This window comes from Dendropsophus ebraccatus, chromosome 14, assembly GCF_027789765.1.
Source record: "Dendropsophus ebraccatus isolate aDenEbr1 chromosome 14, aDenEbr1.pat, whole genome shotgun sequence".
NCBI classification, from domain to species: domain Eukaryota; kingdom Metazoa; phylum Chordata; class Amphibia; order Anura; family Hylidae; genus Dendropsophus; species Dendropsophus ebraccatus.
In genome coordinates, this window is record NC_091467.1 from 65574057 (window position 1) to 65600244 (window position 26188).

General features: G+C 49.2%; 1 protein-coding gene across 5 annotated transcripts in view; it reads right to left on the reverse strand.

The window, feature by feature from the left end:
- Nucleotides 1-360: 360 nt before the first annotated feature.
- B3GNTL1 (UDP-GlcNAc:betaGal beta-1,3-N-acetylglucosaminyltransferase like 1) overlaps nucleotides 361-26188 on the reverse strand; it is a 144918-nt gene continuing 119090 nt past the window's right edge. For 4 of the 5 annotated variants that reach the window (XM_069953772.1, XM_069953770.1, XM_069953771.1 and 1 more), the window contains 5 exons: nucleotides 23302-23426; nucleotides 17104-17239; nucleotides 10210-10278; nucleotides 6725-6799; nucleotides 361-913 (listed from right to left, as the gene is read on the reverse strand). In XM_069953772.1, coding sequence (XP_069809873.1) covers nucleotides 833-913; nucleotides 6725-6799; nucleotides 10210-10278; nucleotides 17104-17239; nucleotides 23302-23426 — 486 coding nt within the window. In that variant the 3' untranslated portion in view covers nucleotides 361-832. The other variant, XM_069953773.1, reaches the window with a different exon arrangement.

Below are 26188 nucleotides of genomic sequence, written 5' to 3' on the forward strand. Positions count from 1 at the left end.
CTGTATGTCCTGCAGGAAGTGGTGTATTCTGTCCAGTCTGATACAGTGCTCTCTGCTGCCACCTCTGTCCATGTCAGGAACTGTCCAGAACAGGAGAGGTTTTCTATGGGGATTTGCTGCTGCACTGGACAGTTCCTGACATGGACAGAAGTGGCAGCAGAGAGCACTGTGTCAGACTTAAAAGAATACACCACTTCCTGCAGGACATACAGCAGCTGATAAGTACGAAGACTGGCAATATTATTAAAAAGAAGTAAATTACAAATCTATATAAGTGTTGATTTGAAAGAAAAACCTTTAAAACTGATGAATCGAAAAATGTAAATAATAAAGTCTCATGAATTTACAGTCAGCGCCGAGTTCATTGATAAAAATACATTTATTCATTTAGTCATTGTTATTACCCATGTACCCATCATCCACCACCTCAGCCTGGGCCCTTTACCCGTAGGGCCCCTCAGGTCCGGCAGTCACAAAGGTTTCGGTTCTTGCATCTCATCTTTCCCATTAGGGAGTTATCCACCACATACTGATCGGGCAGTGAGATAGCGATGTGACATCAGTATATACATTACACATGTCCCATCATGCATTGTGGATTGGAAAATCAATGAGATCACTGAGGATTACTCTTCCTGCAGAATCGATTGGTCATGTCTGCTCAGCACAACCAATCGTTCTCCTATTTATTTCCCATCGTCTGGTTTATCCACGATAAGTGATGTCACCATCGCCAATCAAAACTAATCAAAGATTGATCCCAAGATGGCGCCATGTGTCCATGAGATAGTGGCAGCGGTGGTTACAGCGTTATAGTTCCTGTGGCGCCCCCTCAGCTGAAGTGATAATAATCCTCTCCCTCCTTCAGGTTCAGAGAGCGCAGATTGTCCTCAAACCCTCCTCCTGTCAGGTCCTGCAGAGGAGAGAACACGGTCAGTACATCCAGTGATATATCAGGGGCTGATACACTGTGACAGACCCTCTCCTGTCAGGTCCTGCAGAGGAGAGAACACGGTCAGTACATCCAGTGATATATCAGGGGCTGATACACTGTGACAGACCCTCTCCTGTCAGGTCCTGCAGAGGAGAGAACACGGTCAGTACATCCAGTGATATATCAGGGGCTGATACACTGTGACGGACCCTCTCCTGTCAGGTCCTGCAGAGGAGAGAACACGGTCAGTACATCCAGTGATATATCAGGGGCTGATACACTGTGACAGATCCTCTCCTGTCAGGTCCTGCAGAGGAGAGAACACGGTCAGTACATCCAGTGATATATCAGGGGCTGATACAATGTGACGGACCCTCTCCTGTCAGGTCCTGCAGAGGAGAGAACACAGTCAGTACATGCAATGCTGTTACACAGGGGATAATACAATGTGACGGACCCTCTCCTGTCAGGTCCTGCAGAGGAGAGAACACGGTCAGTACATCCAGTGATATATCAGGGGCTGATACACTGTGACGGACCCTCTCCTGTCAGGTCCTGCAGGGGAGAGAACACGGTCAGTGCATCCAGTGATATATCAGGAGCTGATACACTGTGACGGACCCTCTCCTGTCAGGTCCTGCAGGGGAGAGAACACAGTCAGTGCATCCAGTGATATATCAGGGGCTGATACACTGTGACAGACCCTCTCCTGTCAGGTCCTGCAGAGGAGAGAACACGGTAAGTACATCCAGTGATATATCAGGGGCTGATACAATGTGACGGACCCTCTCCTGTCAGGTCCTGCAGAGGAGAGAACACGGTCAGTACATCCAGTGATATATCAGGGGCTGATACAATGTGACGGACCCTCTCCTGTCAGGTCCTGCAGAGGAGAGAACACGGTCAGTACATCCAGTGATATATCAGGGGCTGATACAATGTGACAGACCCTCTCCTGTCCAAAGGGATCAATACATATCGCCGAATAATGACAAGTTCTGCAACTTTTTAATATGGGTTGTTTATATTCCTCACCATTTTTAAGTTGACCGACTGTCCGTGAATGGGAACATCCTTGAAACTGAAAGACTGTCCTGGCCTATTACTTCTTGCAATAGATCTTCTCAGAGTCACTCACATATCTCTTTCCTGTCCTGAGTGGGAGGGGGGGTGTTCTGTACATATTACGCTCGCTCTGGGGTTGTCATGGTACATGATACAGGGGGTGTTCTGTACATATTGCGCTTGTTCTGGGGTTGTCATGGTACAGATACAGTGGGTGTTCTGTACATATTGTGCTTGCTCTTGGGTTGTCATGGTACATGATACAGGGGTGTTCTGTACATATTGCGCTTGCTCTGGGGTTGTCATGCACATGATACAGGGGTGTTCTGTACATATTGCGCTTGCTCTGAAGTTGTCATAGTATATGATACAGGGGGTGTTCTGTACATATTGCGCTTGTTCTGGGGTTGTCAAGGTGCATGATACAGTGGGTGTTCTGTACATATTGTGCTTGCTCTGAAGTTGTCATAGTATATGATACAGGGGGTGTTCTGTATGTATTGCGCTTGTTCTGGGGTTGTCATGATACAGGGGGTGTTCTGTACATATTGCACTTGCTCTGGGGTTGTTATGGTGCTTGATACAGTGGGTGTTCTGTACATATTGCGCTTGCTCTGAAGTTGTCATAGTATATGATACAGGGGGTGTTCTGTATGTATTGCGCTTGCTCTGGGGTTGTCATGGTACAGATACAGGGGGTGTTCTATACATATTGCGCTTGCTCTGGGGTTGTCATGGTACATGATACTGTGGGTGTTCTGTACTTATTGCGCTTGCTCTGGAGTTGTCATAGTATATGATACAGGGGGTGTTCTGTATGTATTGCGCTTGCTCTGGGGTTGTCATGGCACATGATAGAGGGGGTGTTCTGTACTTATTGCACTTGCTCTAGGGTTGTCATGATACAGTGGGTGTTCTGTACATATTGCGCTTGCTCTGGGGTTGTCATGGTACATGATACAGGGGGTGTTCTGTACATATTGCGCTTGCTCTGGGGTTGTCATGGTACATGATACAGGGGGTGTTCTGTACATATTGGGCTTGATCTGGGTTTGTCATGGTACAGATACAGGGGGTGTTCTGTACATATTGCGCTTGCTCTGGGGTTGTCATGGCACATGATACAGGGGGTGTACTGTACGTATTGCGCTTGCTCTGGGGTTGTCATGGCACATGATACAGGGGGTGTTCTGTACATATTGTGCTTGCTCTGGGGTTGTCATGCACATGATACAGGGGGTGTTCTGTACATATTGCGCTTGCTCTGGGGTTGTCATGGTACATGATACAGGGGGTGTTCTGTACATATTGCGCTTGCTCTGGGATTGTCATGGTACATGATACAGGGGGTGTTCTGTACATATTGCGCTTGCTCTGAAGTTGTCATAGTATATGATACAGGGGGTGTTCTGTACATATTGCGCTTGTTCTGGGGTTGTCAAGGTGCATGATACAGTGGGTGTTCTGTACATATTGTGCTTGCTCTTGGGTTGTCATGGTACATGATACAGGTGTGTTCTGTACATATTGCGCTTGCTCTGAAGTTGTCATAGTATATGATACAGGGGGTGTTCTGTATGTATTGCGCTTGCTCTGGGGTTGTCATGGTACAGATACAGTGGGTGTTCTATACATATTGCGCTTGCTCTGGGGTTGTCATGGTACATGATACTGTGGGTGTTCTGTACTTATTGCGCTTGCTCTGGAGTTGTCATAGTATATGATACAGGGGGTGTTCTGTATGTATTGCGCTTGCTCTGGGGTTGTCATGGCACATGATAGAGGGGGTGTTCTGTACTTATTGCACTTGCTCTAGGGTTGTCATGATACAGTGGGTGTTCTGTACATATTGCGCTTGCTCTGGGGTTGTCATGGTACATGATACAGGGGGTGTTCTGTACATATTGCGCTTGCTCTGGGGTTGTCATGGTACATGATACAGGGGGTGTTCTGTACATATTGCGCTTGCTCTGGGATTGTCATGGTACATGATACAGGGGGTGTTCTGTACATATTGCGCTTGCTCTGAAGTTGTCATAGTATATGATACAGGGGGTGTTCTGTACATATTGCGCTTGTTCTGGGGTTGTCAAGGTGCATGATACAGTGGGTGTTCTGTACATATTGTGCTTGCTCTTGGGTTGTCATGGTACATGATACAGGGGTGTTCTGTACATATTGCACTTGCTCTGGGGTTGTCATGGTACATGATACAGGGGGTGTTCTGTACATATTGCGCTTGATCTGGGGTTGTCATGGTACAGATACAGGGGGTGTTCTGTACATATTGCGCTTGCTCTGGGATTGTCATGGTAGCTTTCAAATAACTCATCTTTACCTCCATATTTACACATTCATGACGGAAAGGAAATTACATAACACAAAATCTATGCATGAGAGTTGATGTATTGCCGTTACTATAGCAACCCCAGAGCGAGCGGAATACTAACACCGAGGAGAAAATCAAAACAAGGTGAATATTATAAGCTGCCATTCATGTCTCCCCCACTGCCACGCTGAACTGTTTTACAGCCGTTTTCTTCATCCCAGCACGTTCCCTCAAGTCATAAATACATGAAAGGTAACACCTGCGGCCTCGCTCGCTCGCAGCTCCTGAATCCCGATCCCGGCTTTCTTCTCTTCTTTATGGGGTCTATAGAGAACCTGATGAAAGGCAGAGAACTCCTAATGACTACTGACTCCCCTGCTCTGCGCTGCTCGGACTTAACCCTTCACAGAGGGGGCAGCACTGAGTAAACATCTGGTGGCGGTTTATAAAAAAAAATTCAGAAATACGGAAAGTTTGTGACTATGACATTTCGAATTGGTGAAAAGATTTCCTGACATTTTTGGGAGAATTATGAGAACAAGGATATCAGTCCCGACACCCTATTTTGGGATGTGCCAAAATATTTCTTCTTCTTTTCTTAACTAAAGCCCCGCCCCCTTTTACCCAGCTACATTTATAAAGAGGCGCATGCTTCTTAGCAGATCCGTCTGACTGCGCACTCCAGCTCAGTGTAATGTAGATTTGTATCATGATTTACGCTTGCGGGCGGGCGTAAATCATGATAAATCTGGCGTCACGCCTTCTTTCCACCTTGTCACGCCCCCTGCTTGCCCATCAGTTGGGCAGGGGTTATGGATGGCGAACACCAGGGAGAAGGCAAGAATCTGCACATTAAGTCAAACAGATTCAAGTCAAATAGCTGCCAAGATATAAGAGAATACAGGTGGGAGGGTCAGACTACACAAGGTCTGTTTGTAGTCTGTAACCATGGAGACAGACTGATTTACACAGCAGCTGTATGCACAAAATAGTGTATATATATATATATATATATATATATATATTTATTTATTTATTTCCCCCAGGCATCTTTGACTTGTTGTGTATTTCACTCCTTTTTACTGCTTTTTTTTTATGCAACTTAGAATCATGCAGTGGACTAGCTGATGTCCTGCCATCCCAACGTGTTTTGTATGTGGAAAACATTAAAGTGTCACTGTCGTGAATTTTTTTTTTGCAGAAATCAATAGTCCAGGCGATTTTAAGAAACTTTGTAATTGGGTTTATTATCCGAAAAATGCATTTTTATCATGAAAAAGCAGTTTGAAGCTCTCCCCCCTGTCTTCATTGTTCTCCTATGGAGAGAGCTAAAGAAAAGACCAAAACAGGACAACAAAGAGTTAATCTACAAATCCCTCACTCATTATCTGTTCTGACCATCACCAGTGACCTGTCTGACCTCGGATTACAGCTGTCACCCAGCTCCGTGCCTGTAATCCTCTGTTATCTGCTTTCTGCTGCCGGCTAACTCCCTCCTTCCTCCTCCCCCCTCCCCTCTCCCTAGAACAGACAGGGTACGTCTCCTGCAACAAGTCACAGTTTTCAGATTTTTCAGAGTGGATGAAAAAGAGGAAGGAGGGGGGGACCTGGGAAAAGGCTTTTTACATGCAGATAATGGCAGATTTGGCTAATAAACCCAATTACAAAGTTTCTTAAAATCGCCTGGACTATTGATTTCTGCAAAAAAAAAAAAAAAATACAACAGTGACTCTTTAAGTGTGAACCATGCATGATGCCGAAACCAAACACCAAACAGATTGTGACCACGAGTCTGCTGTTTCACATCCATGATTCTGATTCTGAAGTCAGAGGTCGCCCCCTGCAGGTGAGCACTCTATTGCACTCCAAATACATCAATGTGACCACATGAGAGGGGCATGCAGGGAGGGCAGCCATGCCTGGAGAGCAACACGTCCCCACCCCAGTGTATGATGTGGCGAGCCCTTTATATATATATACAGCCTCACACCCGGGCAGCCATTGTGTCAGGCAAAGTCAGTGACTGGGTTCGGGGAGGACGCCTCCTCTCATGTGGCTTCGGAGCCGCAGATCTCTAGATCCTTTGTTGTGTTCACATCTTTTCAGATTTGCTGCCTGTGAAGTATTTTTATGGTGTTGGGGCAGCTGTTTTGCGGCCCACATCTATCGCGGTGGCCGCCATTATTGCCGGTCTGGGCTCTATAATTAGTCTCTCTGGCACCATCATGGGTTAACCCCTTGTGCAGGCCACACGGCCACCATTGCTGTGTAGTTATTACTGTGGGGCCCTCAGCAGAACAGGAGGGCAGATCCTTAGCCCCCTCAGTTTCGGGGGCCCCTGCACAAGTATCGGCCACCCGTGATGTTACAGATGTTCAGGACGGGACGTTTCTTACCAGTTTGACACAGATGATGAATGGAGGCCTGGCTTCTGTAAAGTGCAGCACGGGGATCCGAGGCTTGGGGCGTTTCTGGAAGAGACAATTACACAGGCCGGAGGTTATGTAATAGAAGATACACAACTTCACCACCATGCTTTACACTGCAGTCGTGCTCATGTAGCTTGGTGAGCTCAGCTATGTCTGCTGCCGCTCCTCATCCGCTCTCTACTATATTATACTCAGGCCCTGATGTCACCCGCCCCCTCCCAGATATAACCCAGATCTCACCGCCTCATCGATCCCGAAACTTTCCCTGGCGTCAGCCGGAAACACGGAAATATCTATAGAGCAGATAGGAGGCAGGAAAGCAAAGGGAAGTGTGTGGGGTGAGGGCTTCACCAAGACATATCCTCCATCACTATAGCTGCCCACACACAGGAGATCAGCGGAACATGTGTCCATCCAACAGCGTCTCTCCTGATCCCCCAACACAGGAGATCAGCGGAACATGTGCCCATCCAACAGCGTCTGTCCTGATCCCCCAACACAGGAGATCTGCGGAACATGTGCCCATCCAACAGCGTCTCCCCTGATCCCCCACACAGGAGATCAGCGGAACATGTGCCCATCCAACAGCGTCTCTCCTGATCCCTCACACACAGGAGATCAGCGGAACATGTGTCCATCCAACAGCGTCTCTCCTGATCCCCCAACACAGGAGATCAGCAGAACATGTGTCCATCCAACAGCGTCTCTCCTGATCCCCCCCCACACACACAGGAGATCAGCAGAACATGTGTCCATCCAACAGCGTCTCTCCTGATCCCCCCCCACACACACAGGAGATCAGCGGAACATGTGCCCATCCAACAGCCTCTCTCCTGATCCCCCAACACAGGAGATCAGCGGAACATGTGCCCATCCAACAACGTCTCTCCTGATCCCCCAACACAGGAGATCAGCGGAACATGTGTCCATCCAACAGCGTCTCTCCTGATCCCTCACACACAGGAGATCAGCGGAACATGTGTCCATCCAACAGCGTCTCTCCTGATCCCTCAACACACAGGAGATCAGCGGAACATGTGCCCATCCAACAGTGTCTCTCCTGATCCCTCACACACAGGAGATCAGCGGAACATGTGTCCATCCAACAACGTCTCTCCTGATCCCCCAACACAGGAGATCAGCGGAACATGTGTCCATCCAACAGCGTCTCCCCTGATCCCCCACACAGGAGATCAGCGGAACATGTGTCCATCCAACAGCGTCTCCCCTGATCCCCCACACAGGAGATCAGCGGAACATGTGTCCATCCAACAGCGTCTCTTCTGATCCCCCAACACACAGGAGATCAGCAGAACATGTGTCCATCCAACAGCGTCTCTCCTGATCTCCCCCCCCCCCCCACACACACAGAGGAGATCAGCGGAACATGTGCCCATCCAACAGCGTCTCTCCTGATCCCCCACACAGGAGATCAGCGGAACATGTGCCCATCCAACAACGTCTCTCCTGATCCCCCCCACACACAGGAGATCAGCGGAACATTTGTCCATCCAACGTCTCTCCTGATCCCCCAACACAGGAGATCAGAGGAACATGTGCCCATCCAACAACGTCTCTCCTGATCCCCCACACAGGAGATCAGCGGAACATGTGCCCATCCAACAACGTCTCTCCTGATCCCCCACACAGGAGATCAGCGGAACATGTGCCCATCCAACAGCATCTCCCCTGATCCCCCCCCACACAGGAGATCAGCGGAACATGTGCCCATCCAACAACGTCTCTCCTGATCCCCCAACACACACAGGAGATCAGCGGAACATGTGCCCATCCAACAGCACCTCTCCTGATCCCCCCCACACACAGGAGATCAGCGGAACATTTGTCCATCCAACGTCTCTCCTGATCCCCCACACAGGAGATCAGCGGAACATGTGTCCATCCAACGTCTCTCCTGATCCCTCACACACAGGAGATCAGCGGAACATGTGCCCATCGAACAGCGTCTCCCCTGATCCCCCACACAGGAGATCAGCGGAACATGTGCCCATCGAACAGCGTCTCCCCTGATCCCCCACACAGGAGATCAGCGGAACATGTGTCCATCCAATAACATCTCTCCTGATCCCCCAGACACATGAACACTATGCCTGCTTAGCTGACTATGATCGTGTTCTCAATAGGGAGAGGGGATTAATCCACTGCCAGACTCCTCTGTCCTCTCCGGATTCATCTGCATCTCCTCTGACTCCTCTGTCCTCTCCAGATTCATCTGCATCTCTTCTGACTCCTCTGTCCTCTCCAGATTCATCTGCATCTCTTCTGACTCCTCTGTCCTCTCCAGATTCATCTGCATCTCTTCTGACTCCTCTGTCCTCTCCAGATTCATCTGCATCTCTTCTGACTCCTCTGTCCACTACTGACTGCCGAGATCCACCAATAAACACTCTGTCCCTCTCCAGACTCCTCTCTGTTACCTTTAGACACCCCTGACTCCTTCCAGGCTCCTCTGTCCCCCACCAGACCCCACTGACCTACTCCATCCTCCTCTGTCCCCCACCAGACCCCACTGACCTACTCCATCCTCCTCTGTCCTCATCCAGACCCCACTGACCTCCTCCAGACTCCTTTATCTATCCTCCTCTGTCTCCCTGTACACTCTTCTGTCTCCTCTACAGCCCACTAACTTCCTCCAGACCCCTCTGACCTCCTCCAGACTCCACGGCTATCCAGACTCTATCAGCTATCAAACGTAAATCCATGCTGTCCAGATCACACAGCAGTACATACTTACCTACTGCGCTGCTACTGTGATCCAGGATCCTGTTCTCCGGCTCTGCTCTCTAGCCGCTGTGTCTTCAGGCCACACCTCCTCTGGCTGTCAATCCTTCTGGCAGAAGCACAGCCTGAAGATACAGCAGCTGGATGGGAGAGCGATAGAACAGCATACTGAATCACAGCAGCAGGGCACTGGGTAAGTATGCAATGCTGTGTGATCTTGAAACTGATAGCAGATATATATATACCTGTCCTGCCAGTTTGCCTTTATTGTTATCGGCCTCAGATCCACCGTTTACACAGAAAGATGTGCGGCTGACGATGACGATAAATTTTGAAGCATGCTCCAAAGATACATTCAGCAGAGAATCAGGCGTTATCCCGGTTCTCAGCTGATCGCTGTCACTTTTACATGGGTCATTATTCGGCTGCAGGAGTGTTTCTAGCAACATTGCTGGCCGATAATCGCCCCACGTGAAAGGCCCTTTAGTCAGGAATCTCAAAAAAGCCGAGACCTGGATTACAGCTCACAGGCAGCTCCAGCAGATAAGCGCGGGTGGGGGGTGGGGGGGGGGGAGGGTCCTGGGAGTCGTCATCTGCACATCGCGGCCTCATCACTTATGGGACTAAAATAGATGGAACTGCTGAAGGTACGCGGTGTGCCCCCCGAAATGCCAGAAGCTGCAATAACATCGAAGTTGCCCTTCACTCACCTCAGACTCCTCGAATGTATAGAAACCTTTGGAAATTTTGTTTGCGTCGACATCGCAAAATGCAACAACCTGAAATAAGGAAAAATTACATCATATAACATAATATAATATAATGCTCAAAACAGGTTTTATAACAATTTGCAGAATAGTGAGTGCAGCTCTGGAGTATAATATAGGATGTAACTCAGGATCAGTAATGTAATGTATGTGCACAGTGACCCAACCAGCAGAATAGTGAGAGCAGCTCTGGAGTAAAATAAAGGATGTAACTCAGGATCAGTAATGTATGCACACAGTGACCCCAGCAGCAGAATAGTGAGTGCAGCTCTGGAGTATAATACAGGATGTAACTCAGGATCAGTAATGTAATGTATGTGCACAGTGACCCCACCAGCAGAATAGTGAGTGCAGCTCTGGAGTATAATACAAAATGTAACTCGGGATCAGTAATGTAATGTATGTACACAGTGACCTCACCAGCAGAATAGTGAGTGCAGCTCTGGAGTATAATACAGGTATTATGAAGCAATGTATGAAGCTGTACACTTTATCCTCCAGTCTGCAGCCAGTTTGGAGAAGCCATCTATGTCCCTGATGATGCGGGTGGTGCGCGGTGGGTGGTCTATAGGACAGATAATTGTTGTTCTTTTCCATCTTCACACAACAAAGGTGGGAAGTGATTTGCAGGTCCCCATGTGGCCTCCTGTCCTGTTTGTTTCTGCTCTGTGTGATGTGTATATTTGTTTTCCTCCCAGTCAATGGGCTTTGTGCCTGGCGGACGTCCAGAGCAGCCCGGAGCGCGTCACCCGGGGACACGTCACCATCTCTGCCGCCACTTCTGAATCCGTGTCCTCCACACATGTTTATTTACTGTGTTACGTACTGCAGGGAGTATCTGCCACCAGTGACAGAGCGCAGCTGTACTGGTGTATCTAAGCCTGTGATGTGTTTTCCTGTCCACTAATCTAGGCATAATATATATGATACCATCTGCTGAACCAGTGTATCTAAGCCTATCATATGTGATACTGACTACTGAGCTGATGTATCCTGTGTGATGTTATGTGCTGTGCTGGCGTATCTAAGCCTATTATGTATGATACTGACTGCTGAGATGATGTATCCTGTGTGATATGTGCTGTGCTGGTGTATCTAAGCCTATCATATGTGATACTGACTACTGAGCTGATGTATCCTGTGTGATATGTGCTGTGCTGATGTATCTAAGCCTATCATATGTGATACTGACTACTGAGCTGATGTATCCTGTGTGATACTATATGCTGTGCTGTTGTATCTAAGCCTATCATATGTGATACTGACTACTGAGCTGATGTATCCTGTGTGATGTTATGTGCTGTGCTGTTGTATCTAAGCCTATCATATGTGATACTGACTGCTGAGCTGATGTATCCTGTGGGATACTATATGCTGTGCTGGTGTATCTAAACCTATCATATGTGATACTGACTACTGAGCTGATATATCCTGTGTGATACTATATGCTGTGCTGGTGTATCTAAGCCTTTCATATGTGATACTGACTACTGAGCTGATGTATCCTGTGTGATACTATATGCTGTGCTGGTGTATCTAAGCCTATCATATGTGATACTGACTACTGAGCTGATGTATCCTGTGTGATGTTATGTGCTGTGCTGGTGTATCTACACCTATCATGTGTGATTATGTCTGCAGAGACGGTGTATCTAAGCCTTTTATGTGATACTGCCTGTCGAACTGGTATATCTAATCTGGTCACGTGTGACAGTCTGCTAAGCTAAGGGGTATCTAAGCTTATCATATCTGCTACGTGGGAGTATCTGAGCCTTTCAGGTGTGATACAGTCTTCTGAGATGGTCTATCCAAGCCTAATATATGTGTTACTGTCTCCTGAACTGATGTATCTAATTCTATCACCTGACGAGCCAGTGTATCCTAGTCTATCATGTGTGATAGTTTCTGGTAAGTGAGGTATCTAAGCCTATTGTATGTGATACTATATGCTGAGCAAGTGTATCTAAGCTAACTGTGTGTGATAAAGTCTACTTAGTTGGTATAATGGTGCTTTTACACAGACAGATTTATCTGAGATTTTGGAAGCCAAAGCCAGGAACAGACTATAAACAGGGATCAGGTCATAAAGGAAAGACTGGGATCTCTCCTCTTTTCAAATCCATTCCTGGCTTTGGCTTCAAAAATCTGTCAGATAAATCTCTGTGTAAACGCACCCTAAGCTTATAATGTGTGAATCATCAGACTGTATAACAAGAGTTTAGATGCACTGGCTATGCAAAAGTATCACAAAAGATTGGCTTAGATACACTCGCTCAGCAGACAATATCAGGTACGATTATGCCTATTATGTGTAATAATGTCTGATGAGCTAGTGTATCTAAGCCAATCTGCTGAGCTGCTGTATGTGAGCTTATGTTATCAGACTGTATCACACATGAAATGCTTAGATACACCAACCCATCACACCCTATCATGTGTGATACAGTCTGCTGTGATGGTGTATATAAGCCAGTTTCATGAGCTGGTGTATCTAAGGCTCGCACTGAAGTAACCATGGACTGTAAGGTATATGTGGTACGCAGGGATACACCCGCTGATGCGGCTCTTCCCCCGTGATCTACTTCCCTTCTGCCCCCACATGGGACTCGTCCTGGAGCCCTGCAGCAGGTGTGCGCGAGGCCTGTAAAACGCGTTGTGTGGACACGGTCACCATGGCGGCAGTGTGATGTCATGTAAGCGGTTCCTCACCTGACCGCCATTGTGCCGACTCCAGCAGCCCTGTTTCTATCATCAGCTTCATTTCCTGGGGAGATGTCAGGAGCGGAGCCAGAGCTGCACATATGTCTGCCTGATCCCTCCGCCGATCCCTCCACTGGGCGGGGGTTAACGCTTTCAGCACTGCTACATCACCCCACATACTGGAGACCAGCACAGCCCTACAGTGTTATCACCATGCTTCCCTCACAGCGCCACACCAGCATAGAGGCCGGGCCTGGTACTGCACCTCATCTCCTTATACAGTACTATCTGGGGCGCTGAAGCATTTGGTTTCCATCACCGCCCACAATGATGGGAGTAGCGTTCCAGCGGATCGGAGGGGTCTGTTTAGCTTCAGCCTCTGAAATGTTAACAAAAAACCCAAATCCACAACTGAATAGTGATGTTTTGTTATCCCCCTAGCAACGTGCGATCCCGGCCCCATCTGCACAGACGTCCTCCAGCTGTTCCTCCTGGTTCTGACCCCCTCTACCCTCTATGTATCGGATATGTCCGCCATTAGTAGATGCCATAACTATCCTTTAACCCCTTCCTGGCTCCCGCCCTCCCCCGGCGTTACACTCGGTCACCTCTGATGGATATGAGGGAGCCCCACGCTCCGGACCCCAGGGATTTGGTAACTTATCTCAGGGTAAAAATACACCGGGCTGCGATTTTAATTATAACCTCGCTGAAAGGCGTCTGATGTCGCAGTCTCGGAGTCTGCCAAAGCAAACGTTCTATCGGGGTCAGCCGGAGGGAATGGCACAATCTGCACCGCCGTAATTGGAAGCAGACCGGCTCGGTGAGGGGGATAAGACAGGTCACACCTACACATCATCTCCAACCGGGGCCATGTATACAGGCAGCGCGGCCCGGACCAGGGGAAGGGGGGAGCAAGGAGGGGAGCAGAGGTCAGAGGGGCAGGAGAGATGGAGGACACAGAGTATGGGGGGAAGGAGAGATGGATTACACAGGGGATGGGGGGGAAGGAGAGATGGAGGACACAGTGGATAGGGGGCAGGAGAGGTGGAGGACACAGAGTATGGGGGGAAGGAGAGATGGAGGGCACAGAGGATGGGGGAAAGAGAGATGGAGGGCACAGAGTATGGGGGGAAGGAGAGATGGAGGGCACAGAGTATGGGGGGAAGGAGAGATGGAGGGCACAGAGGATGGGGGAAGGAGAGATGGAGGGCACAGAGGATGGGGGGAAGGAGAGATGGAGGGCACAGAGGATGGGGGAAGGAGAGATGGAGGGCACAGAGTATGGGGGGAAGGAGAGATGGAGGGCACAGAGTATGGGGGGAAGGAGAGATGGAGGGCACAGAGGATGGATAGAGGACACAGGGGATGGGGGGGAGGAGAGATGGAGGACACAGAGTATGGGGGGAAGGAGAGATGGAGGACACAGAGTATGGGGGGAAGGAGAGATGGAGGACACAGAGTATGGGGGGGAGGAGAGATGGAGGACACAGAGTATGGGGGGAAGGAGAGATGGATGACACAGGGGATGGGGGGGAAGGAGAGATGGAGGACACAGGGGATAGGGGGCAGGAGAGGTGGAGGACACAGAGTATGGGGGGAAGGAGAGATGGAGGGCACAGAGGATGGGGGAAGGAGAGATGGAGGACACAGAGGATAGAGGACACAGGGGATGGGGGGGAAGAGAGATGGAGGACACAGAGGATAGAGGACACAGGGGATGGGGGGGGGAGGCGAGATGGAGGACACAGAGGATGGGGGAAGGAGAGATGGAGGACACAGAGTATGGGGGGAAGGAGAGATGGAGGGCACAGAGGATGGGGGGAAGGAGAGATGGAGGGCACAGAGGATGGGGGGAAGGAGAGATGGAGGGCACAGAGGATGGGGGAAGGAGAGATGGAGGGCACAGAGGATAGAGGGAAGGAGAGATGGATGACACAGGGGATGGGGGAAGGAGAGATGGAGGGCACAGAGTATGGGGGGAAGGAGAGATGGAGGGCACAGAGGATGGGGGAAGGAGAGATGGAGGGCACAGAGGATGGGGGAAGGAGAGATGGAGGGCACAGAGGATAGAGGGAAGGAGAGATGGATGACACAGGGGATGGGGGGAAGGAGAGATGGAGGGCACAGGGGATGGGGGGAAGGAGAGATGGAGGGCACAGGGGATGGGGGGAAGGAGAGATGGAGAACACTGGTTATGAGGGGCAGAAGGGATGGAGAATAAAGAACAGAGAGATATAAGGAGCAGCACTGCACTATTATACAGTTATTACACACCCGGACTGATATCGGACTCACTCATCATATAAGGGATGAGGGAACAGAACTGGGGGAATCTTCCTCCTCCTTAGGGTCAGGCCTGCAGCAGTGATGTCCCCGATGTGGCCCTACAGCCCACCTCATACCTGCACTCCTACCGGCCGCTCCCTCACGTGGGTGGCCCCGCAGGCTGAGGACATAATCACTTTCTTATGGCTGACACATGAAATAATAAGAAGAGAACGCAAAGGGGAGGAAGTCAGTAATATCCTGTCAGCAGGATGTGAGGACCGCCATATTACAGCTCTATACTGGGGTATCAGGCCGGGCAGTGTGAGGACCCCCATACTACAGCTGTATACCAGGGTATCAGGCCGGGCACTGTGAGGACCCCCATACTACAGCTCTATACCAGGGTATCAGGCCGGGCACTGTGAGGACCCCCCATACTACAGCTGTTTACCAGGGTATCAGGCCGGGCACTGTGAAGACCCCCATACTACAGCTCTATACCAGGGTATCAGGCCGGGCACTGTGAGGACACCATACTACAGCTGTATACCAGGGTATCAGGCCGGGCACTGTGAGGACCCCCATACTACAGCTCTATACCAGGGTATCAGGGCCGGGCACTGTGAGGACCCCCATACTACAGCTGTATACCAGGGTATCAGGCTGGGCACTGTGAGGACCCCCATACTACAGCTCTATACCAGGGTTTCAGGCCGGGCACTGTGAGGACCCCCATACCACAGCTCTATACCAGGGTATCAGGCCGGGCACTGTGAGGACGCCATACTACAGCTGTATACCAGGTTATCAGGCCGGGCACTGTGAGGACGCCATACTACAGCTCTATACCAGGGTTTCAGGCCGGGCACTGTGAGGACACCATACTACAGCTGTATACCAGGTTATCAGGCCGGGCACTGTGAGGACCCCCATACTACAGCTCTATACCAGGGTATCAGGGCCGGGCACTGTGAGGACCCCCATACTTCAGCTCTATACCAGGGTATCAGGCCGGGCAGTGTGAGGACGCCATACTACAGCTCTATACCAGGGTATTAGGCCGGGCACTGTGAGGACGCCATACTTCAGCTCTATACCAGGGTATCAGGCCGGGCAGTGTGAGGACGCCATACTACAGCTGTATACCAGGTTATCAGGCCGGGCACTGTGAGGACCCCCATACTACAGCTGTATACCAGGTTATCAGGCCGGGCACTGTGAGGACCCCCATACTACAGCTGTATACCAGGGTATTAGGCCGGGCACTGTGAGGACCCCCATACTACAGCTCTATACCAGGGTATCAGGGCCGGGCACTGTGCTGGTCTTATGGGAGGTAGACAGCGGATAAGTAGGGTCCACAGCAGCACTTAGTATTTCAGCAGATAAGCACTGGTCTTAGGGAAGGCCCCAGATTGAGCGGTTAATAACAGAAGGAGAAGAATGTGCTGATATGCTTGTAGGAGGTCATGGGTTACATGATGGAAGTAGTACTATGCGTGTATGTATCTGATGGGGGTCATACATCATGGCTGCTGACAACCTGGGAAATGAAGTGAGGGCGATCTCTCAGGAGACTGCTGGGCTGTCATTGCTCTGCGCTCTCTCACCTGCCGGGCGGCCTGTCTGCACAGGAGAATCCACCGTGCAGCTGTCAGCTCTGCCTGATAGATTATATACAGCCGCAGTATACATGATGTATTACATGGATTACAGGGATGATATTAGACAGTACAATGTATGTTGCTGGGGGCGGGGCTGTGACCATTACACACTGGTTGTCACCTGTATAGTTTATAGGTGTGATCACAGTAGGCATCGTATAGCTGTATACACCTACTAACATTACATCACACCGCCCCTCACCTTGTCCCTGTGACGGGGGGTCAGGCTCCGGTACAGCTTACGCCCCTGTTTGCCGGCGTTCCAGATGGTGAATGACGGCCAGTGCTCCAGTACTCGCTCCTCAAGGAACCGCACACGATTCCTCCAGATTGTCTCCCTGCAGAGAGGAACACACAGACTATTATATACTGACATGCTGGCTGATGCCTATGTACACACACACATAGTATAATGGTACTGTGCGGGTGCTGTACACAGTATCAGCACTATGTGCGATGTACATACTGTATACTATATTACTACTAGATGGGTGCTGTATACTATATTATTACTATATGGGTGCTATATACTATATTACTACTATATAGGTGCTGTATACTATATTATTACTATATGGGTGCTGTATACTATATTACTACTATATAGGTGCTGTATACTATATTACTACTATATGGGTGCTGTATACTATATTACTACTATATGGGTGCTGTATACTATATTACTACTATATGGGTGCTATATACTATATTACTACTATATGGGTGCTATATACTATATTACTACTATATAGGTGCTGTATACTATATTACTACTAGATGGGTGCTGTATACTATATTATTACTATATGGGTGCTATATACTATATTACTACTATATGGGTGCTGTATACTATATTATTACTATATGGGTGCTGTATACTATATTACTACTATATAGGTGCTGTATACTATATTACTACTATATGGGTGCTGTATACTATATTATTACTATATGGTTGCTGTATACTATATTAGTACTATATAGGTGCTGTATACTATATTACTACTATATGGGTGCTGTATATGTACTCTGCAAGCACGGTATACTATGCACTATATACCAGTACTGTGTAGGTGTTATATGTGAACTATACACATAGCATCAGTATGGGGAAGAAACATGATTTGAGTGCCTTTGAACGTGGCATGGTTGTTGGTGCCAGAAGGGCTGGTCTGAGTATTTCAGAAACTGCTGATCTACTGGGATTTTCACGCACAACCATCTCTAGGGTTTACAGAGAATGGTCCGAAAAAGAAAAAACATCCAGTGAGCAGTTCTGTGGGCGGAAATGCCTTGTTGATGCCAGAGGTCAGAGGAGAATGGGCAGACTGGTTCGAGCTGATAGAAAGGCAACAGTGACTCAAATAGCCAACCGTTACAACCAAGGTAGGCAGAAGAGCATCTCTGAACACACAGTACGGCCAACTTTGAGGCAGATGGGCTACAGCAGCAGAAGACCACCCGTTACTAGCATGGTGTACCTAATAAAGTGGCCGGTGAGTGTAGATTAGTACTAAGTAGGTGTTGTATATATACCAGTACTGTGTGGGTGTTAAATGTACACTATATATTAGGTGGTATATGTGCACTATATACCAGTACTGTGCAGATGTTATATATATATATATATATATATATATATATATATATATATATATATATATGTACTGTGCAGGTGTTGTATATATATACCAGTACTGTGCAGGTAGTATATGTGTACTATATATTAGTACTGTGTAGGTGTTGTATATATATCAGTACTGTGTAGGTGTTGTGTATCTATCTATCTATCTATCTATCTATTTATCTATCATAATCAGTACTGTGCAGGTGTTTTGTGTGTGTGTGTGTATATATATATATATATATATATATATATATATATACACCATTACTGTGCAGGTGTTGTATATATATCAGTACTATGTAGGTGGTATATGTGTAATATATATTAGTACTGTGTAGAGGTTGTTTATATACTAGTACTGTGCAGGTGTTGTATATATACCAGTATTGTGCAGGTGGTATATATGTACTATATATTAGTACTGTGGAGACCGTTCTCGTAGACATCTCGCCTGCACAGTCAGCGATTACCACAACTTCGAGGAAACATTCTCCCACATTCATAAAAATCAGAACGACAAGAAAATCCGTCCCTAGAGCCCCCAGCCCCGGGGAGAGCCGACTGCTGACTCAGTACATGACAGCACACTGTGCGAAGATCACACTGACAGGGTGACGCTCCCATCACTCACACAGAATGAAGGAATGTGGCGGCTCTTCCTTATAAATGTGAATGCTGTAGTACCAGACACAGCCTGCAAGCACTGGTGGCGCTGTTTCTGGGACCTCTTGGCTGGGGACACTCTCACGGTAATCCCCCGCTCTGCACAATGCCCCCTGATCACAGGTAGCTGCGGTTTCCCGGTAATCACAGGAGGTCGGGGGAGGAAGGCTGTTCGAGTCTCCGGCCACAATGTTCATCTTGCAGCAGGTAAGCAGCGGTGCGCTCCAGGCACTTACCCAGAATCCTCTGCTGTGGCGTACATAGTGCCAGCTCTTTGCTATCCCCCCACCCCTGGGGGCTGCTACCTGTGATTCCAGTGCAGGGAAAGCCAGGGGAACAGGTTCCCATAGAGGGAGCCAGGACAGGTGCAGGGAGGAGTATGGACACGCCGCCTCCTCGCAGCGCCGCTTTGATGGTGTGGGAACCTTCCGTTAAGCTTACAGGTAGCAGGAGGAAGTGTCCCCTGCCATGCCAGGGCCGGGGGCCTCTCCACACTGACTCCTACCAGCACATCGCTAGTGTTCCCCATCTCTGCCTGATGTCAGTGAATGGAAACATGCATGGTCATGTGACGCTTACCTTATATCATAGTGACATCATAGTGACAAGCTTCATGTTAGGGGTTTAATTCCTGGGTGATCCCAATGTATTCAAACATTACATCAATTAACAGCTGGTGATGTCATTGTGTCTCATGGTCTGCAGCACATGATGATGTCATTGTGTCTCATGGTCTGCAGCACGTGATGATGTCATTGTGTCTCATGGTCTGCAGCATGTGATGATGTCATTGCGTCTCATGGTCTGCAGCACGTGATGATGTCATTGTGTCTCATAGTCTGCAGCACGTGATGATGTCATTGTGTCTCATAGTCTGCAGCAGGTGATGATGTCATTGTGTCTCATGGTCTGCAGCATGTGATGATGTCATTGTGTCTCATGGTCTGCAGCATGTGATGATGTCATTGTTATTGAATGTTCCAATGAAGAAGACCACAGCGCTCCCCAGTATAACCAGCAGTCTTCTATATTCAATGGTTATTCATTCATTGTTACTGAAGGTATAGAAAAGGTGATTATGTCACTGTTCCTGGAGCTCTGCAGCAGGTGATGATGTCACTGTTCCTGTGGCAGGTGATGATGTCACTGTTCCTGTGGCAGGTGATGATGTCACTGTTCCTGTGGCAGGTGATGATGTCACTGTTCCCGAAGCTCTGTGGTGGGTGATGATGTCACTGTTCCTGGAGCTCTGCCGGCAGGTGATGATGTCACTGTTCTTATGACAGGTGATGATGTCACTGTTCCTGGAGCTCTGCAGCAGGTGATGATGTCACTGTTCCTGTGGCAGGTGATGATGTCACTGTTCCTGGAGCTCTGCCGGCAGGTGATGATGTCACTGTTCTTATGACAGGTGATGATGTCACTGTTCCTGGAGCTCTGCAGCAGGTGATGATGTCACTGTTCCTGTGGCAGGTGATGATGTCACTGTTCCTGGAGCTCTGCGGCAGGTGATGATGTCACTGTTCCCGGAGCTCTGCGGTGGGTGAAGCAGCCGCTCTGGTCCGGCTCTCTCTGCAGTTTCCTCGTGTTGTGGGATTTATTTGTTGTAGTCGATGAAATTATGCAACATACCAAACGCCGTCACTAAACAAACATCCAATAGAGAAAACACCACAACAACCGCACGGAGCACACAGAGCCCTGGAGGGTAACAGAGGATACTGGGACTTGTAGTTCCACAGACGTCTCCAACCACTATGGTCCGAATCACTGGGCAGATGAACATCTGGCAGTGCGTGCTGGAACCTGTAGTCCTACAGAAGCAGTGTGGGCTTGAGTAGCAGGGAAAGAGTTAACAGATTATAGCAGAGTCATGTGACGCAGAGCGCGGAGTGTGTGAAACTGCCCCCAGCGCTCTCCTCCTAATATCAGTCAAAGATCATGGAGGCCTCGCTGGAGTACGCCCCGACACGCTCAACTCTGCACAACCAGGGGGAATTGTGACAGCTCTGCATCACTCACTCAGCGCCATCTCTCTACACTGTACAAGCTAATCCTGCAGATGGCGCCACCCAGCTTTCTAGTAATCATGAACGGCAATCTAAGACGTCCAGGAAAGCTGGGTAGTAGGGCCACCTTGAGGCCATGTTGCTTGTCATCAGTGATGTCACATGTATTGGGGGGGGGATGAGGGGGTTACACCCCAGAAGAGGACTGATCTGAGGACCAGCATGGCCGCTTCGTCCGGCTCTCCCGGAGCAGAATGGCCGCCTCGTCCGGCTCTCCCGGAGCAGCATGGCCGCCTCGTCCGCCTCTCCTGGAGCAGCATGGCCGCCTCGGCCGCCTCTCCCGGAGCAGCATGGCCGCGCCTCGGCCGCCTCTCCCGGAGCAGCATGGCCGTCTCGTCAGCCTCTCCCGAAGCATGGCCGCCTCGTCAGCCTCTCCCGGAGCAGCATGGCCGCCTCGTCAGCCTCTCCCGGAACAGCATGGCCGCCTCGTCAGCCTCTCCCGGAACAGCATGGCCGCCTCGTCAGCCTCTCCCGGAGCAGCATGGCCGCCTCGGCCGCCTCTCCCGGAGCAGCATGGCCGCCTCGTCAGCCTCCCCCGAAGCATGGCCGCCTCGTCCGCCTCTCCCGGAGCAGCATGGCTGCCTCGTCGCCTCTCCCGGAGCAGCATGGCCGCCTCGTCATGCTCTCCCGGAGCAGCATGGCCGCCTCGTCATCCTCTCCCGGAGCAGCATGGCCGCCTCGTCAGCCTCTCCCGGAGCAGCATGGCCGCCTCGTCAGCCTCTCCCGGAGCAGGATGTTGTACTTGGCAGCTGAGCAGAGTGTTGTGTGGAGGACGGATGAGGCTGCGGCTGCTCCCGGAGGGCCCGACGTGTGAAGCTGACGATGGCCGTGAGGTCGTACAGGGCTACTGTCTGCATCCTGCTGGGGATTTAGGAGACCTGAGTGATACAACCTCCCGCAGTATATACAGCGCCGCAGACGGCTGAGGGTACCACCACAGCATAGGCTATGCACACCGCAGAGCAGTATATTGTATATACTTACATACAGAAGAGCAGTATACTGTACAGTATATACATACACACCACAGAGCTGTATACTGTACGGTATATACATACACACACCGCAGAGCAGTATACTGTATAGTATATACATACACACCGCAGAGCAGTATACTGTATATACATGCACACCGCAGAGCAGTATACTGTACAGTAAATACATACATGCCGCAGTGCAGTATACTGTACAATACATACACACCGCAGTGCAGTATACTGTATGGTACATACATACACACCGCAGAGCAGTATACTGTACAGTACATACATACACACCGCAGAGCAGTATACTGTATATACATGCACACCGCAGAGCAGTATACTGTACAGTACATACATACACACCACAGTGCAGTATACTGTACAATACATACACACCGCAGTGCAGTATACTGTATGGTACATACATACACACCACAGTGCAGTATACTGTACAGTACATACATACACACCACAGTGCAGTATACTGTACAATACATACACACCGCAGTGCAGTATACTGTATGGTACATACATACACACCACAGTGCAGTATACTGTACAGTACATACATACACACCACAGTGCAGTATACTGTACAATACATACACACCGCAGTGCAGTATACTGTACAGTACATACATACACACCACAGTGCAGTATACTGTATAGTACATACATACACACCGCAGTGCAGTATACTGTATATATACATATACACCGCACAGCAGTATACTGTACAGTACATAAATATACACTGCAGAGCAGTATACTGTACATACATACACACCGCATAGCAATATACTGTACGGTATATACATACACACAGCAGAGCAGTATACTGTAAGGTACATAAATACACAGCACAGAGCAGTATACATTATATACATACACACCGCAGAGCAGTATATTGTATATGCATACACTGGGGAATAGAATAGGCTATATACCCCGCAGGGCAGTACACTGTACACAGTATATGCATACACAAGGCAATATACCTTATACACTTACAGAGCACCGGATATGTACACTATACCCCATATATGCCCTATACTCACTCAGATACGGAGTGCGTTGCAGCGTGCTTGTGGTAGCGGTACAGCAGGAGGCACTCATCCACACGATGTACCCCGCCACCCCTCCGCAGGTGATCATAGAAGTAGAGCAGGTCCTCCGGGGTCCCCTGAAACCAGACATGACAGAGACATCTCAGGAGGATCGGTCATCGCACCCCAGACCTCTGCCTGCTGTCCGTGAACACAAGGCTGGATACAACTGTCTGGATATAAACGTATTCTCATTTACTGACAGCAAGCAGAGCTCCTGATCATGGTGTCATTTAAAAATGACAGAACTCTTTTGGCTGTTTACCCAGAGTCTATAGCCCTGTTCATCCTGAGCCTCCTGCTTCATAAACGGACTGACACAGCAGTGGCTAATGGGAGAAGATTGGCCGAGGTATCCCGGGTGGCCGGCGCAGTGATTCGCTCATCATCATCTACAACAAGGATCAGGGGGTCCCCCGTCCCTCCAGCTGAGGAAAGACTACTATTCCCATCATGCCAAAGGCTGCCCAGGCACGATGGAATTGTAGTTTTGCGCCGATGATACAAAATCTGAACCCGGAGATCACCGCACTGAAACTGGAAATTCAGGAAACAGCAACTGCACATCTGATCCCCCCCCTACACTTTTCTCAGGCTCAGAGACAATGTGAGGGTATGAGGCGGGTGCGGGGGACGCCAGGTACCGCGTGTGGGAATCGCTCAGGTCGGTTTGGGAACCGTTTATATAAACCTGATATCCTCCTCTCCGATAGAACTCCAGTTACATCTCCCTGCGCCGGTGCCAAGACGTAACAGCCGCCCACTAACCCCGGGGGGGGGGGGGGAACCACATACAGCTAACGGGATACCCCCACGTTATTCCCATTGCTCTGGTCTAATTTAACAGGGTCACATCGGGACTGGACTCTACCACTAACAGAAGGGGGAGGGGGGTGTCACTTAATTTAGCAAACAATGGCGCCCTAGTGTGTCACATATTTACAGAACATTTACATGTCAGTCCTTCCCCTTTATTCAATTTCCACAACTCCCATCATGCCACGAGTCCATGCTGGGTGAAAAACTGGTGTCTTATAGGTCCATACTGGTTGCAAAACTACAACTCCCATCATGCCCTGACAGCCCTAGGCCTCCTATTAGTCTATACTAGTTACAAAACTACAACTCCCATCATGCCCTGACAGCCCTAGGCCTCCTATTAGTCTATACTAGTTACAAAACTACAACTCCGATCATGCCCTGACAGCCCTTGGCCTTTTAGTGGTTGCAATACTGGTCTCCTATAGGTCTATACTAGTTCAAAACTACAACTCCCATCATGCCCTGACAGCTTCCGGCCCTCTATGGGTCATACCAGTAATCCCAGAGCGGTCCCATGTGAGCACCATGGTGGTCCCCGCAGAGCGGCCCCTGTAACCGGTCCCATGTGAGCACCATGACGGTCCCCGCAGAGCGGCACTGTGTAACCACATGACCCTCTGCAGGTCGGCGAGGTGGCGGCATGGGCCCGGCTGACCCCTTGCACCCTGCTCGCTGTTTCCCAGGCTGCGTTACGGGGACCTTGTTATTCCTGGCCGGCTGACAGACTGAGCGTCCTTATCATGCCGGGGGTGATAGAACGGGACGTTGTACAAAGATGAGGAACACCAGGGCTCCGGGTCAGGACTGCAATCAGCCGCCCACGTCCTCTCCTTATATAGAGATATCCAGGGTCCGCCACCCCCCTCACTACATCCACTCCGCTACATTCCTATAATCCACCATAGTAGAGGCTACATTCCTATAAGCCACCATAGTAGCCGCTACATTCCTATAATCCACCATAATAGCGGCTACATTCCTATAATCCGCCATAGTAGAGGCTACATTCCTATAATCCGCCATAGTAGAGGCTACATTCATATAATCCACCATAGTAGCCGCTACATTCCTATAATCCGCCATAGTAGAGGCTACATTCCTATAATCCGCCATAGTAGCCGCTACATTCCTATAATCCACCATAGTAGCCGCTACATTCCTATAATCCACTATAGTAGAGGCTACATTCCTATAATCCGCCATAGTAGAGGCTACATTCCTATAATCCACCATAGTAGCCGCTACATTCCTATAATCCACCATAGTAGCCGCTACATTCCTATAATCCAGCATAGTAGCCGCTACATTCCTATAATCCGCCATAGTAGCCGCTGCATTCCTATAATCCAGCATAGTAGCCGCTACATTCCTATAATCCGCCATAGTAGCCGCTACATTCCTATAATCCACCATAGTAGAGGCTACATTCCTATAATCCGCCATAGTAGCCGCTACATTCCTATAATCCACCATAGTAGCCGCTACATTCCTATAATCCACCATAGTAGAGGCTACATTCCTATAATCCACCATAGTAGAGGCTACATTCCTATAATCCGCCATAGTAGAGGCTACATTCCTATAATCCACCATAGTAGAGGCTACATTCCTATAATCCGCCATAGTAGCCGCTACATTCCTATAATCCACCATAGTAGCCGCTACATTCCTATAATCCGCCATAGTAGAGGCTACATTCCTATAATCCGCCATAGTAGAGGCTACATTCCTATAATCCGTCATAGTAGCCGCTAGATTCCTATAATCCAGCATAGTAGCCGCTACATTCCTATAATCCACCATAGTAGAGGCTACATTCCTATAATCTGCCATAGTAGCCGCTACATTCCTATAATCCACCATAGTAGAGGCTACATTCCTATAATCTGCCATAGTAGAGGCTACATTCCTATAATCCGCCATAGTAGAGGCTACATTCCTATAATCCGCCATAGTAGAGGCTACATTCCTATAATCCGCCATAGTAGAGGCTACATTCCTATAATCCACCATAGTA